Source organism: Alligator mississippiensis, chromosome 1, assembly GCF_030867095.1.
Source record: "Alligator mississippiensis isolate rAllMis1 chromosome 1, rAllMis1, whole genome shotgun sequence".
Taxonomy (NCBI): Eukaryota; Metazoa; Chordata; order Crocodylia; family Alligatoridae; genus Alligator; species Alligator mississippiensis.
In genome coordinates, this window is record NC_081824.1 from 287,536,875 (window position 1) to 287,553,528 (window position 16,654).

The following is a 16,654-nucleotide window of genomic DNA, read 5'->3' on the forward strand; positions in this document are numbered from 1 at the left end:
CTATCTATTCATAATAGACAGAACATCTTATACTCTTATTTTGGAACAGAAATTCATAAGTAAACATTATTTCAATTTGTTTTAACAGGTTGCTAAATAAAGACAGCAGAATTTTGGATAAGGCTAAGCATTTTTTGGTCAGATGCAAGTCCAAATAATTGTTTCTTTTATCATGTCCTAAATTAATTGTGAAACAGTGGCCTTAAATAGGCCATAATTTTCTTCATCCTTTAGAAGTCATCCTGAGCCATGGTAACTGTTCTCAGTTACATCAGTACATGGCTGTGTCTGTTGATGTGGGCCCCATCCTATTTCCTCCTGAGCCAAAAATATTTGTTCCTAGTATACTGGCTGATTCAACAGATTATCTGTATCCATTTAAAGTCAGTTAATATTTTCTTGAATATCCTGGATTAGGAGGGGGTGATGGATACTGTAGTGAAGTCTGTGGAACTGGAGTGTAAGGTGGAGGTAAGTCAGCTGGATATTCCATCTCACATTCATAACTATAAGGTGGAGAAGCCACTGAAATGGAAACAGAAGCTCGCTAGTTTGAGAAATGTGAATTAACCCCCAGATATGATTTGGGTTATGTGAGGGACGAAGCCTGAAGTCTGTCCTCGAGTATTTTTTAAGACTTAACCTAAGTAAGAACAGGATGAAAAACAGTAGAAACAACAGGGTTTGGAAAATATAGCTGAGGAAATATACTAATTGATAGAGCTAGTTAACATTTTTAAAGTTCTATTAGAAAAGTTTACAAAACAATATTTTAAAATCAATTCTAAATTCTGGTTATCCTGTTTGAACAAAGTCTAATCCACCAATGATTAATCTGTTCTTACTCTTATGTATATCATGCTAAAACCTGAAGGCCCCAACTGAGATCAAGGGTGAACCATACTAGTCCCTTTGCAAACTCAAAGAAGAATACACTCTATGACCTATCTTTAGTTCTTTCCAGCCTCACATCTTATTATGGAAATACCCCACCTGTCTGCATTTAGTGCTCTCAATGGAACATCAAGTGGGGTCACTTGGGAGTGTCTACACAAGTTGCTATGGCAATGTTGTTACTGTACCATGATGTAGTACTTCCTTTCAGAAGGAAGTAACAGCCCATGCTGCACTGTACACGTGGCGCAAGGTTATTTTTAGCAGCTACTTCAATGTAGCTGCACGCTATACCAGGGAAGCACATCACTATGGTGACGTATCTGGTATCTGCTGGTCATGCGTAGGTGCCTGCAGATACTACATCATCGGAGCACATTGCTACAGCGATGTAGCATCATGTGTAGGCAGATAAGCCCTTAGAGGACTAGATGCAGAAAGCCTCTTTGAGAGGACAGAAACTGATGCATTTTCTTGTTGGGGAAAGGAGATTCAGATCCAAGTATATACACCTCTTATCCAAAATCTGCTCAGAGCTAGAGTTAAGGATGAAAGGAAAGTTTTCCTCAGCTTGCCACCCATATCAAAAACTGTCCCTATCTAGACATGGGGAAATAGTGTTTCAGAATCTACCCCATCCTCTAAAGACTGCTCCTTCCCTCCATAGATATTTAAAGTGGGGATGGATAAAATGCAGAACTAAAGTGCCTCTTGCTGAAACTAGGTGGCCAGCAGATGAGTCACGGTAAGAACAGCTTTGGGAGGCTAGAGCCCCAGAGCCTTCATTTTGTTCTTGTTTGTACAGCTTCCAGTGATTGTTAGATACTAAGGAAGCTCTTTAGTAATTCATGGCTCAGAATCCCAATGAACCCTATAGTTTGTTTTCATTACCTCTCTCTCCAAATTAGTCAAAGCAATGTTGCCATAATGAGGGGATGATTACAGCTAGGTTTATTGTCTCTGGAATGCAAGAGGGTCAGGGTGAAGCAAGATACATTAAGAAGCTGATGACTGCAATAAGGATGCATATACAAATGCAAACTCTGTACTTAAATGGGAAGACTGCCAGAAAAACATATTGTCTGGATTTGTATTATTTTTGAGCAACATATTGCCCTACCTGGTGGACAATCTCTTTAGGGGAATCCTGAGGGCAAGAGGGAGGTTGTTCTAATAAAGCACCGTTGATTTTACTCCTTGAAGTTTGTGAAAGATGTAACTGAAAATCATTAGCACATTAATTTCAATTACTTTAAAGTTGGAGCAGACGGTAGGCTGGTATTACACTACTACCATATTTACCTGAACCTAAGATGACTGAATTTAAGACAACTCCCCAGTCATTAGATTCTAGACATGGGAAATTCTAACATTTAATTATCAAAACAATTAAACAATACACAAATAATTAATTATTATTATGACAGACTTATAACAATTAATTTCATGTTACAATTTCTCTTGTTTAAAATATAATCCTTGGTGGAGCATCTTACACTTGGCCCCCGCCCCACTGCTGCAGCAGGAAAACAGCAGAGAGGCAGCCAGGCAATGGGAAAAACAGACATGAAAGGGGTAGGTGGGGAAAGCGGGGGCAGGCAGGGGGAAATCAGGTGTGGGGGAGCAGACATCCTGCCCCTCATCTTTTGCCTCCCTGGTGACTACCATTCACCTCCTCCTCTTGTTGCTTTCCCCACTGATCCAGGCACAGCTGGAGCCCAAGAGCTGCTTCTGTCCCATGCTGCTGGAAGCAGCTGTACTGGGAACCTGGCTCGGCACCACTCAGATTTCTTCTTTCCTGCCCTGCTCCCTTCCCTTCTCCCCCTTCCCTCAAGTCTGTTGCTTTGTAAAGCATGGGGCAGACTGGAGATTCCTACTTCCCTGCCTGGCTCCCTGCCAGCAAGGAAGGGGAGGGGAGATGGAAAAGGTTCCGGGGAGGGAATCCAGGCAGAGCTGCTTCTTCTTGCTGCTGATCCTGTCCCTGCCCCAACTGGGCTTGCTGCTCAGCCATTTCTCACAGCTCCCAGTCATGATACTCAATTGTAAGATGAGGCTTAATTTTCCCCATGATGAACTGGGAGACTGGGGATGGGGACTTCCTCTTAAAATTGAGTAAATACGGTAATTGCTAGTTATATTATAAAAGTAGCATGGTTATACAACTGATTAATGAATAAGATGGTATTTTTAGCCTGTACAGGTTTCCCTCAATTTATACGGGTTCTTTATATGCAAATTCGCTCTTATGCAATGAGCATATTTAGACCCATAATTTGTTATATGCGAGGTAAATTCACTCTTATGTGATCAGCATAGATGCCTCCCCCACCCAAGCAGCTAAGTCTGTGGGGGAAGCGGAAAGGGCTGTAGTGCCAATCACCCCAGCCCTGGCTGCAGCGGTCCCAGGAGTGGCCAGTGCCAGCTGCCTGCAGCTGCTGGGCTGCACTGTGCTCTGCCTGTCCCCCCACGCCTGGGCTCACCACAGCTCCTGGACTGTGCTATGCCATGGTGCAGGTGGTTGGTGTCAACTGCTCCTGGGGTCGCTTCAGCATGGGCTGGGGTGAGTACAGACAAGCAAAGCCCTGGGTGGCATGGGTTACAGCACTCACTTGAGCCCGAGCTGCAGTGGCCCTGGGAGCAGCCGACACCAGGTGCCTGCACCAGGGCATGGCGCAGGCCAGGAGCAGAGGTGAGTGGGGACTGGCAGAGCATGGTGCAGCCCAGCAGCTTCAGGCAGCTGGTGCCAGCCGCTCCCGGGGTCACTGCAGGCAGGACTGGGGTGAGTGCTGCTCTGTTCCCTCTGCTTTGCCGCCTTTTGCAGCTCCGGGAGTGGCACCCCTCCCCCACCCCCTTCACTAGTCCCAGCCTCCCTCCCTCACTGCCATGGGAACCTATTCCCATTTGTTACATTGTAAAGTCGCTTCACTTTATGCAAATTCAATTTATACGCCATTCTCCGGGAACACATGTACAGCATAAATCGAGGGAAATCTGTAAACATCTTGGGACAGGAAATGTCTCATGTTATAGGAATACAAATAATCAACAACAACAGTAGCAAAGAATCATATTCAGAGAGCTCTCAGCAGAAGGGCCTCTCTCTGCTACACATCAAGGAGCACTCTTTTCCCAGCACCTTGCAGGTGGCACACAATGCCTTATAAAATCAGGGCTTTGAATCAATCAGAAGTTTCTACTGTTTCTATTTCACAGGAGCATTTTACCTAGCCATGACTGTGTTTGCAGAACTCCAGCCAATCTGCTAGATAAATATCAGTTATTTATTTTCTTTTAACTCTGTTTTTAAAGACTACTCGCAGAAGCCAGGCCCTTAACAGGATATTTACAAAACAGGACATTTACATCCTGCTGAATGTCTTGTATGGCCTGCTGCCATGATCATTATTCTTTAGAAATGGTCTTCCTGGTCAGCTGTTAAACTACAGTGCACAATTTGCTACAGAAATTAGAAGTACTGCTGAACAACCAAACATTCACATTTTCCAGTCTCAACCCCATTTGTAATAGGTTAATGTCTTTGGTAGTGTGCTAGATTAGTTGAGAGATGCTGCTATTATTAGGTTGTTAATTCCCTCACCTAACCACAGACCTTCTTTAATCCCACCCACTTCTTGATTATTCCCTTACAAAATTCTCAAATAGTTGATTGGAGGATAGCTTTTATAGGAGTAGGTTTGGAAGCATGTCTTCACGGTACAATGAGCTGACTTTGGTGCTTTAAACAGTACTGCCCTGCTAGCCTATCCTAGGCTCATTTACCCTGCTTCTTGACAGTTTGAATTAGCCTGGCCAGAGCCCTGTGCTAGCTCATCTACATTGCTTCCCATACCTCATTCATATATGGCTAACTTGGGGGTTGCTACATGGTATAGTTATTGTAGCAAATAGATATATCATTATTTTTACTGGGAATTGTGTTGAATCATCACAGTTTTATTTTACTAATTACAAAATCATAATGATGAACCAATATAGCTATATTAAAAAGCCTTCCCCAGAGAAAACATTGTAATCTTACAAGGTGGCAATTGAGCAGCCTCACCAGGATATCTGCTGATGGTGTTAATTTGGGTAGTTCTGATGACTCCCACTTGAGTCCCATGGTTGTTCTTCATGCACATGCAGATGCAGATGGCAATCCTGGCAATCACTACCATTATAAATACTATACCAAACACAATCCCTGCTATTACTGTGCCTCTGTAACGGGAAAGGAAACATGTAGCCAATCAGTTTCCACCAAAGAGTTTAAAAAAAAGTAATTCTTTCCTCTGTATTTTTTCTTTGTTACGACTTGTAAGAATGTGTATTGCTTATTGGAAATACAACATATATTGACCCATAGCAGCAGCTAAACAGACACAAAAAAGACAAAGTTACTCAGACCATGGAGCCAGAATAGTCTCTTGGTTTTCTGTGTCTTAAATACTCTTGTTCCACTGCACTGAGTTATTTTCTAAAATATTATCTAGAATGGATTTTTTTCCTTCTCCCAAATTTTGTTTCCTTAATGTATCACTATACTTTTATCTTTAGAAAAAGGTCAAGTCTCTTTGGTGATGTATTCCACAAGCATTCCAAAGTACCCGTATATTTCCACCTGCATGTTTTTGTCATCACTATATTTTTAGGTCACTATATTTTACTAACATGCAGCAATGTGTACCTGTCCAGTTTTAGAAGAATCTTTTGTACCAAGAAGAACAGGAAACAAATTAGATTCAGTCATTCTTTCACGTGTCCTTTACTGCATTGCAATCCAAATCCATATGCATATTTTGCATGTTAAACAAGGTTTTAAATACTGTTGTAGATAAACAACGTATCCAAGTTACCTCTTTCCCAAAGTGAACTGTGTTCCACAACTGTATAACAACATATTTAGAATGAAAGCCACTTGCTTATTAACTTTCCTTATTAAGTCTTCTCTTAAGTAAACTTGGGGACTTGAGCATGCAGAAGACAGAAAGTACCCCTTAAGGTAGGTGCTAGTGTTGTTGTTCTGCGCAAGCATCAGTGAAGTATGAATGGTGCATGAGATGGTATCAATAATCTATTAATTATACTCTATTTATTTAAAGAATAGAAAAACAGCTCAGTGATCAGTCAGAAGTATTCTTATTCTGTTTATCACAGTACCTCCAGACAAGAATTGTAGGTAATACATTTCTGGACATTTCAATACCTATTTTATACTTTCTAACTTGATAGATTGATAAAGAACAAATAAACTACCCTAGGGAGCACTTACAGGGCAAAGAATACAATAACATTTTAGACCCTGAATACTATTAATATAAATAGAGTTTAAAATATGTCTTGATTTCCTATCCAAATGCCAGGCTAAGTAACTAATTTGGTTTTCAAAATGTTGATTGCCTAGTTGTTTTTACTGACCCCAGTGGAAGTTCATCATTTCTACAAAATCAGACCATTTAGGAGCTCATTTTTAGGCTTCCATTTTTTTCAGTCTTGGCAAATGTATGCAGTATAATCATTATAGTCTACACTGTAAGTGCACAAAGACAATCTGCTGTGTTAGGCCCCCTCTACACATGCAGGTAAAGGCATCATGGGATCTAATGTGCGATCCACATAATCATGTCTCCTGACATGCCACATGTACATAGCAGGAGGTGTGACTGTGGGACTGCAAATCAGATCCCATCACGTTTTATTGCTGGTGTAGGAAAAGCCTGATCCTGGGTTCCTCCTACACCAGCAAGAAGTAAGTTCCTACAGCTAGAAGTTCCCATTGCTGACGGGGCTCCCAGCTTCAGGGACGCCCCATGCATCCCTTGGCTGGGACACCACAACTCTGCACGCTCTTGGCCGTGGAAGTGCATTGGATACCTTGTGGCTGGGTGATTACACCAGCTGCAGTCTCCCAGCTCTACATATTTACACACACACACACACACACACATATATAGATATAGATCTATCTATATTCGCTCCTCAATATATATATTTTCTCATGACATGGACAACTCTTTATCATTTGTCCTATTGAGAAAACCCCGAAGTTAAATATCCAGTAAAGAATTTCCCTGCATTTTATATTACAACATGCTGCTATATCTAACATGAAATTCACTCAACAACTAAGAGGATAAAAATATTTTTTTTGCTATCACCACTGCAGGGGTTTTCAAGAAAACTGTCTTTAAGGCCAAAGGGCATTGTAAGGCAAAGGTAGACATAGACACTACACAGCAGAATCACATAGCAACAAGGAGGATTTGAAAACAGAACTTTGAAATAGAACAATTTAAAGAAAAACATTATGTAATGTCCTTTACAACGGGAAAAAAGGATATATGTATGAAGGGACATATAGAAATGGAAAATAAGTATACAGATAAGTAAAGAGGGGAGAAATACACACACACACACACACACACACACACACTTTACAGTGAAATTTTAAGAGACCATCTCACAGTAAAAATCAAGTATCCAGAAAGGCAAGTTTCCTCCTGTAATTACTGCCACCCTGGAAAGAACAACAGACCCATTTACTGATTAACATTTTGCTGGCACAAGGGTCTCCTCATCCCTTCAGACCTTCCGTTGGACTGCACAGAAGACTGCCAATACAGCAGTGGTCCAAGTTATCTCTGAACTTTAGTGCACCACACATGAGTTGGAGGGTCTTTTTAACCACTCTACATGGGTTAGAACAGAGGAGAGGTAGAGGGAAGATCAGAAAAGCAATAGAATTAACCTCTATATAGCTACACAAATGGCAGAAAGGCCACAAATGTTGTGAGCTTGCACAAACAGCTTCTTTCAGCCAGCGCCTCCTGCACTTGGTGCCCTGGCTCTGGTCAGTGGGTGTGCAGCTCTCCTGGGGCCCCAGTGGAGGGTGGCTGCTGCTGTTACTGCTGCTGCAGCATGTGCTCCTGCTGCCAGTTGCCCTCCTCCCTCTGTGCCTTCTCCACCCAGGCTTTGTGAAACAACTCCCTTTCGGCCTTGCAGATGTAATGCAGCACATGGGCTGTGATGATGACCTGGGGGAGGTTGTCCTTGGTGAACTAGAGGTGGGCAGTGAGGGTGTGTCAGCACCCCTTGAGGTGGCTGAAGGCACACTCCACTAGGGTATGGATCCAGCCCAGGCACCAGTTAAAGGGGGCCTGGTGGGAGTCCAGCTGGATTGCATAGGGCTGCATAAGCCAGGGCAGGAATGGGTAGGCAGGGTCCCTGATGAGGAGGGGCAGGACCACCACAGCACCCAGCTGCAGGTCCAGCATCCCTGGTGCAAAGCAACCACTCTGCACCAGGGTTGGCAGGGTGGAGCTCCTGAAGACATGGGCATCGTGGGTGCTGCCCACCCAGCTGGCAGTCATGTGTGTGAATGCCTCACAGTAGTCCATGATGCCTGGAGCACCATGAAGTGAAAACCCCTCCAGCTGCAGTAGGGCCAGTCACTATAGGTGGGCAGGTGATGGGGATGTGGGTCCTGTCCGGGGCCCCAATCTACTGGGGGAATCCCAAGGCATGGAACCTCACCGCCACCACCAGGGTGTTGTGCACACCTCCAGGAAAGCCTCCCCAATGGTGGCCTTGACCACACCAAAGAGGTGGCCCCTCTAACACAGGCTGGCAGGTATGGCCAGCTCAAGCAGGGTGAGGGCCAGCCAGGTATCTGCAGGGAGGGGCGGCCACATACCAGTGTCCTGCCAATCCAGGTATGGCCACAGCTGCTGCAGGAGATCCTGGAATGTGGCATGGATCATCCTGAATGCCTCCAGCCACTGCTCATCATGCCAGGGGTGCTGGACGACATGCAGCCACCAGTCCTGACTGGCCCGGCAGGTCCAGAGGCACTGCGGCTGGAGTCCCAGGAAGGTGAGGGCAGCCCTGTCGGTGGCATCCAGCAGCCCATTTTTAGCATCCCTGCCAGGGTCCAGCCAGTCGGAGGGGGTCCAGGCAGCAGGTGCATGGTGATGGTGGCTCTGGAATGGCACATGGCAGCTGGGCAGGCAGTTGCTGAATATGGGGGAGCCAGAAGGGCCAAGATGGCTGTTGGTGTGGCAGGCCAGCAGGACCAGCGCGGCAGCCAGCAGAAGCTTGGGGCACTTGTCATCACTGCCAGGAGCAGGGGCAGGGGCTGGAGCAGCCATGGCACAGGGAGGCACAGGCAGGGAGGAGAGTGGTGTCACATGCTGCCCCTGCACTGTGCATGTTGCTTCTGGCCAGGGAAGTGGCTGGTCAAAGAGCGGATAGCAGGGCTGGCTTTTTAAGATGGCTGCTGGCAGCTGTAGCTAGAGCCTTGAGCTTCCCCTGGTAGCAGCAGGGGCCTATTGCAGGGCTGCAGTACATGGCAGCAGTTTGGTACTAAGAGCAGCAAATCTGCAGCCACACCCCTGCACATGTAAACACCTGCAACTTGCAACTAAACTGGTCCCACATCAAATGCATATGTAGATGCACCCTGAAGCATGCAAATGCTTAATCATCCACAGGATAAGTTTTCTTAAGAGTAAGTGCATGTATGAAACAGCTCCCAATTTGTCATGAGCTAGAAAATTTAAACCTGACCAATAGTTTTTGTACCACTTCACAGAAGGGACTTTGCCAGTCTGATTTTGGACTCTTGTTCACCCTTGAGTTCTTCAACAACTCTACCCAGGGTTTTGCTTTATACTTGAAAGCCTTTCTTGGAGGTCTGGTTTATTAGCACAAAGCTCAAAAGGCACCACAAGAGCTTCCTTCTAGCCTTCATTTCTGGTGTAGATCAGAGAAGCTGAAAGGTTCTTAGTGAAAAGTCCCAGCAAAGACATGGCTACTACATTTGCTAGCTTGGCTCCAACCTTTCTTGTCGGCTTTTGTTCCCTGAAAAGTCACACACCCTAGATCCTGTGCTTATAAGCTAAGCCAGATCTGTCTGCTTGAGCACTACACAGCCCTTCCGATGGCTTTAAATCTTTTCTTGAATGTAGGCTGCCTGTGTATTCTCAGCAGACCTTGATTTGAATCACATACTTGTACCACAAGAACTTGGACTTATTTCCTGGACCTGGGGTGCCGACAAAATAGCATAGGTGAATCTGAAACCCAATGTTTTTGCTACACCTGGAAATATTCAAAAGACCATCTTATCTTGTGACACAAACCATCAATTTATAAATTGATTAAATTAATGTGGTTCAATCCTGCTAGCTCAGATGCAGTCATAAAGACCCTTTTGTACTGGGCTACCACGTACATCTGCAGAAAGAAAACACAATGTCATGATATGGAAAAGTAGGCAAGCAGCACTGTTGCTCAAAGATATGTCAAGGCCTGTTTTCCTAGTGGATCTTTTCTCATTTTTGGTACTATTTCAGTGCAAGAAGGAGGTGCCATTTCCACAATTTCTGTCACTCTTCTGATTTTCCTGATCTGATCATCTGTTCCAATTTCCTGTACATTTTTAGTTCTTTAGTGAATTTGTTACGCGTTGTTGGCATCACTGATTTGCTGGCTTTGAATTTCTGGAAATCCACCAATAACAAACCATGTGACACACATTTTGGTATCCTGCTACTAGAACTAATAAATGTTCTTTAAGCATTTTCTTTATTATGTTCAAAAAGAGCTAAAGGGTTGTTTTTTTTAATATTCCCTGTAAACTATACAAAATCTTTCTTTGCATTTTCATCTTCTGGTCCAGCATAATGCTGTTTTAACAACATGACTCTTTTTACTGCTAATCAGGCCTGATTCTGCTTGGTCTTTTCTACAGACAGAACTGCCACTGATTTACTGGGATTTAATATGTGAAGGTTCAGCAGTTGCATTCTTTCTTCTGCATGCAGAGGCCAGAATGATGCCACTGGGTTGTGGGCAGGCAAAGCAGACCCTGGTGCCCTAGCAGGAGCAGCTGCTTTTGAGGGGGACGGCTTCCCACAGAAGATAGACAATGTACCTCCTGCTGCCCTCATACAGGGGATTTGCCATGAAGACCCGCTTTAATTTACGGTTAGAATATGCTGTAGAAGCCCCACTGTGAAAACATGCTTGGGAGAATAATTAAATCAACATATCTTCTGGATGCCCTGGGCACAGCTCCTTCCTGGAAGAATTTCTACCATACAGTTCTCATCAGTGGCAACGCATAGGGGGTGCATAGGGATGCATGTGCACCCCCTGACTGGCTGAGCTCCCTGCTTAGGCGACAGGTGGGGGGGGTGGCGGGAGCACTGGTGCCCCCCTATGAGCACTGGCCGCAGAGTGGGAGCACCGCGGCCACTTCCAGAAGTGCTGCGGCCACTTCCAGAAGCCGATGAGTGAGATCGGCCATGAGGGGTACCCCTCTCCAGTTGGCAAGATTGGTCATGGGAGAATTCCCCCTGTTCGCTGGAGGGGCATGTGCCCGCCCTGAATAAGGTGGCACCAGTCGCCCATGGTTCTTATAACCCTGAAACAGGTCAATAGAAATCCAGCATAACCTGGACTTAATACAAGTCCAAAACTTATCCAACATGGAATTGAATATTTGGCTAGCTGGTAGCCAGTGTTTACTTCAGTGATTCTCAACCAGGATGCCATGGTGGGGTACCTTGAGATCATTTCAAGTGGCACAGGGTGCCACACAACTAGGTGTACTACTAGGTTAGCACTGCTGGGTGTACAAACATGATTCACAACCAGAGATTTCAAATAAGAATCTACAGTGTTAAGAACATTTTGACCCATTGTGGTCTTTCTTAATTCTTTGGGACAGAAGAATTGCTCCGATATTGTTCTGTAGTCAAATATGAAGTGAAAACTAAGATGTAATGGGGGGGGGGAAGAGGGGGGCTTCTCAGGGCCAATTTGCCTTTGACCTGCCCACCTATTTCTGGACCAATTACCCACGTTCTTTCCTGTCATGCCTTTTTGTTCTCTAATTAATTATCTTAATTAGGCGGGAGGCTGCCTGTTTTCTTGCCCCGATGTCAGGGGGCACTATCTGTGGCTCTATTCCTTCCCTATATCACAGCCCATGCCTCGCACATGGCATCCACTGATGTTAATCTCACCGGCCTCGCACTGGGCCCTAGAATCCTCCAGTTCAGACCCCAACTGGATCCCTCCCCTCAGATGGCCTACCTCACCCTCATTCAGGCTGCCTAGCACCCTGAAACTATTTCCCCTCTTGGGCATGGTCCCTCTGGGATCTTTGGCCACACAGGTCCTGGCCTCACCTCTAAGGCCAGTCAGGAACCCCAGGCCCTCAGCTCTGGGCATCCCTCATGGTGGGCCCCTGGCTGTTTTGACTGTTCTGGTTCTGGTCCCAGCATTGACCAGTCAAGGGTACTCTTGACTGGCCTCTGAGCCTCTAGCCCCAGTCTTTCTCCTGGGTCTGCCATCTGGCCCTATTAGCAGGTGACCCACCTGGTTGTGGGAACTGGGGTTAAGGGGCCCCAACTCACCTTTCACTGTGGTGGTAACTGGCCTAGCATTTCCTGGGGGCTTCTGCACCACTGAGAGCCCCACCAGGCCACCCATTCCTGGCAGGGTGCAGTTTTAGGTCATGCCCAGGGCCAGGAGCCTCCTAGCCATCCCCTACAGCTCCTCCCTTATCTTCCATGAAGCCTTGCAGCCAGGCAATGTTACTGACTAGCCCACCAGCAGGGAACTGATCTGTTTATATAGGCAGCCAAGGGATTTAAGATGGCTGCCACAATCAAGCACCTGCTGGCTGCTTGGCTCAGGTCTTAAAGTGGCAGGCACAAACAGTGCCCTGCTACATAAGACCTGGCATTTTTCTGAGGGGTACCTTGAGTTGAAAATGGTTGAGAACCCTGGTTTAATTCAGTTATTGGCTCACAGAATAGCAAATGCAAAAGGGCTGGCATTGCTTTGGGGCATTATTTTGCAGACTTCACCTGGGCAAAACTCCTCCTGATACCTCTTTATATTTTACATTTTAAAATCATATGATGGGGGAAGTGTTTGATTCCCCACTTTCCTCTTTAACCTATAACATGTTACTTAGGATATATCCATGGAGATAGAGGGGAGACATGAGAGAGGTTTACAAAATAACAAATGGTGCAGAGAAAATAAATAGCGATTTATTATTTACTATGTTTAACAATACTAGAACTAGGGAACATGAAATGAAATCATTAGACAGTAGGGTGTGAACTAACAAGATGAAGTTCTTTCACACAGTGTGCAATTAACTCATGGAACTCATTACCAAAAGTTGATAATTTGATAATTTAAACCAGTTCAAAAGGGGACTGGACAAATTCATGGAGGAAGTGTCCCTCAGTAGGTATTGAACATGGTAGGTAAGGGGTGCAGCTCTGAATCTGAATGTCCTAAGCCTCTGAATGCTGCAACCTGTCATGGGAGAGGAGCAGAGACTGGAAAATGCTGGACAGTTCCTGTTTACCCTCCCCTTCTGCATCCACTGTGTCACTGTGTGAGACAAGATCTTGGGCTATGTAGACCTGTGGTCTGTCCCAGGAAATGCCAGTTCTATATAAGGGGGTTTCCATGAGTCAGACCATATATGACACAGCAGTCATGCACTCCCCTGCCTGCTCTGACAATACAGCGAGCACAAAGATGTCTTTACTTCACTTCCCCTCCTCTACTGTTTTTCTGCCCAACACAGCATCCAAGAAACAGGGCCACAACCCACCTCAGCTAGTGCTCCACAAATGGAGTTTCTTTTAAAACTAAAATTCCCAAAACAAACACTTGGAAAACTTAACACCGTTGTCAACGATGATTTATTAACGTAGTGGATTTCTCATTAGTTGACCTTATTTAAGTAAACCTACAGCTGATTTAGAATTTCATCTGTTCCCTCAGTGTACTTCAGCACCAGCTCTGCTATAATTAAGGTTGAGGACCCCTTTCTATTTAAAGGTTGGATTTTCTAAATGCTCTCAAGTCCACACACTTAATTGCATTGCCTTGAAATGTGCGGTGAATCATGTAAACTGCAGTAAAGTCAGTGATCCAAATTATGGGTCACTTGATCAAGAGGTTTTTGAGATATTGCCCATTTTACCAGCTTTTTTGTGCATACTTCTGGGTAGGGAAGAGATGTCAAACTCCAACATGCATTCACATCCACCTGATTATGGTTGCTTGATATTAATCCCAGTTACTGTGCAACATCTACCTCCCCTTTTAGGAAAATTTGAAATACTGAAAAAGTTACAAAAGGAGTTTAGTTCACCTAGGGTAGTGGTTTTCAGCCTGGATGTTGGGGCACCTTGGTGTGCTGCAAGACCTTTTGAAGGATGCCATAAAATGTGAAAAGATAAGCAGATGTGAGGAGGTAAGTATAGGCTCAGGCTCATGAATGCCTGGCCCACCCCCACTGCCTGACCCCTCTGCAAGAAGGTGAGTCTTCTAATAGATACATTAGTTTTTTAAATGAGGTGCTGTTCAATTAACAAAAGCTATGAAGTGTACTTGCATCAAAGGAGGGGTACCTTGGGTTTAAAAAGGTTCAGAATCACTGTTTTAGGGCTTGTCCCAGATTAGGAGGCTGTAGCCATGTTAGCAGAGCTGTGACAGCAGAGTCCCCTAGTGGAAATGCAGGATATAGTCACATAAGGGTTTTTCTGGCAGCATAGTTACACCATCTCCCTCAGACATTAGGCAAGCTAGCAGGAACTGTTGCAGGTAGGGGTTGGGGTGGGATGCTGTTAGAAGAGCTGCATTGGGGTTGTTGAAAGTACATGGGCAAAACTGTAGAATAGTCCAAGCACAGTTCATCATACCCTAAACACTCATATGTCAAACTACCTGTAATACATACTACAGATGGAGTCAGGGATAGCCAACCTATGGCACAGGTGCCTCAAGTACATGAGGCCTTCAACAGATTAGGGAGGGGGAAGCAGCACTGCAGCAAATATGGGAGGGAGTGGAAAGCAGAGCAGCAGAGCAGGTAGGGAGCAGAAACCTGAGCAGCAGGTCAGGTGTGGCAAGGGAACTGGAGTGGCACTTGGGGAAGGGTGCAGGGCTATTTATAGTACAACTGCCCAAAAGGTTGGCCCCTGCTGAAGCAGATGCATATGCTTTCATAAGCAACAGCTCACTTTGTCAGATGCTGTCTGACATCTCCAAATTAGTTTAAAAGGTGCAGGTGCTTCAGATTGGCTACCCTGCCTTCAGCCATGTCAGCCTGAAGTCAGGCAAACTATTCTTCTCTGTAACACATATGTGTTAGAGGCAGATCCAGAAGGGATGCAGTGGCATGGCTGTGCCCCCTTTCCACAATGTAGCTTGGTGGTTCCAGTTCCCCGCAGCCTTGCACACCTGGGTGCCTTGAATTCTGGACCACACTGTGGGAACAGCAGCCAGGGAGTTTTTTAAGTCCCTGAGGCAGATAAGAATTCCACATCCCTTCTGTGCTCAGCATCCCCCCACCACTCTATTTGTATGTCTGGGTGCAAGAAGGGGAAACTTTCCCACTCCTCCTGCTGTCACCTGCTGACCCAAAAGCGAGGGAGGCCCCAGAACCACTCCTGCATTTCTTCATCTGAAGCTGCGGGGAGAGGCTCTGCAGGGAGCTAGGCTCATCTGGGGACCCTGGCAGCGGTAGGCAGGGGGGTCCCCCTCCCCACCAGGTCCAGAGCAAGTGCAGGAAGGAGGAAACTGCCACCACTGCTGCTGCTGTTCCCACCTCCCCAAGACCTGGGTGGAGTGGTGTAGGAGTAGCTGGGACAGGGGTGGTGGCTGGTAAGTCTCCTTTTCATGTGCCCAGAGGCAGAAGTGGAGGCGGTGGGGGGGGGGGGGGGGTGGAGAGGGAGAAATGGAAAAGGAGGGGAGGACCTACTGAGCATGGCAGTGAAGGAAGGCGGTGCCAAGAGCAGGAGGGGTGGAGGATTCTTATCTGATTCAAGAGCTTTAAAAAGTCCCCAGCTGCTGTTTGTGTGACTGGTCTTCCCACCCCAAGGTGGTGGAGAGGCTGGGAGCAGGGGGTGCAGTGCCAGTCACTGTTCCTGCACTCCCCTTTTTTCAAAATTTTGGATCTGCTTACACTATGTACAGAGGGATTACTTAAGAGGCTTGCCAGCCATCCCGTTTTCACAGGATGGGGGAGCCCTGTACATCTTTGTAGAAAGCCTTGGAACAAGCACACTCTGAACGTGAATCAAGCACAGACCAGGGGGAAGAGCTGAAATGTGCATGCCTATTGCATGATCATCACAGACCCTCAAGCATTTATGTACTCAGGGGAATGGAACAGATTATACCTCTCTTTCAGCTGAGAGCATCACACTGAGATGAATATGCATGCTTCACACTTCTCCAGGCCTCTCGTGCAGTGAGGGATGAATACTGGGCCCTCCCTTCCTCAGAAATCTCCTTTTTAGGATTATCCTGCATGGGGGATTTGGATATAACAAAGCAGGTTGGCATGCAAGTGTTTCATCATTATTATACCAAATAAGTAACTCTTGTCTTAACAGGGTTTTAAAATGTTTCCCCAAAGGAGTTATGGGTGCCATACACTTGCTGAGAGAAACATCAAGTGTCTGCAATGCCCCAAGCAGTGCTGTGAGTCCAAGCTATGCACTTTTCGGTTGGCAGAAGCCTCTACTTAAATCCAAATTAATTTTTAATATAGCCAAACTCTAAGAAATGCTGTCTTTCATGGATAAAGGGTGGGGCAGCAAAAGAGTGCCCAGATGTCCACACCTGGATCACCATCCTTCACTGCAACCTGAGGAGGTAATACAAATTTCAAGGCACGTGGAGGAAGCATGTCAATTTTAAAGCACTTAGAAAA

General features: G+C 45.6%; 1 protein-coding gene across 1 annotated transcript in view; it reads right to left on the reverse strand.

Annotated features, from left to right (window-relative positions):
• Nucleotides 1–388: 388 nt before the first annotated feature.
• The window catches only part of CYYR1 (cysteine and tyrosine rich 1), a 90,435-nt gene continuing 74,169 nt past the window's right edge, over nt 389–16,654 (reverse strand). Inside the window, exons 4-5 of the mRNA XM_059724339.1 lie at nt 4,958–5,115; nt 389–525 (exon numbers count right to left, since the gene is read on the reverse strand). Coding sequence (XP_059580322.1) covers nt 389–525; nt 4,958–5,115 — 295 coding nt within the window. The remainder of the gene's footprint in view (nt 526–4,957; nt 5,116–16,654) is intronic.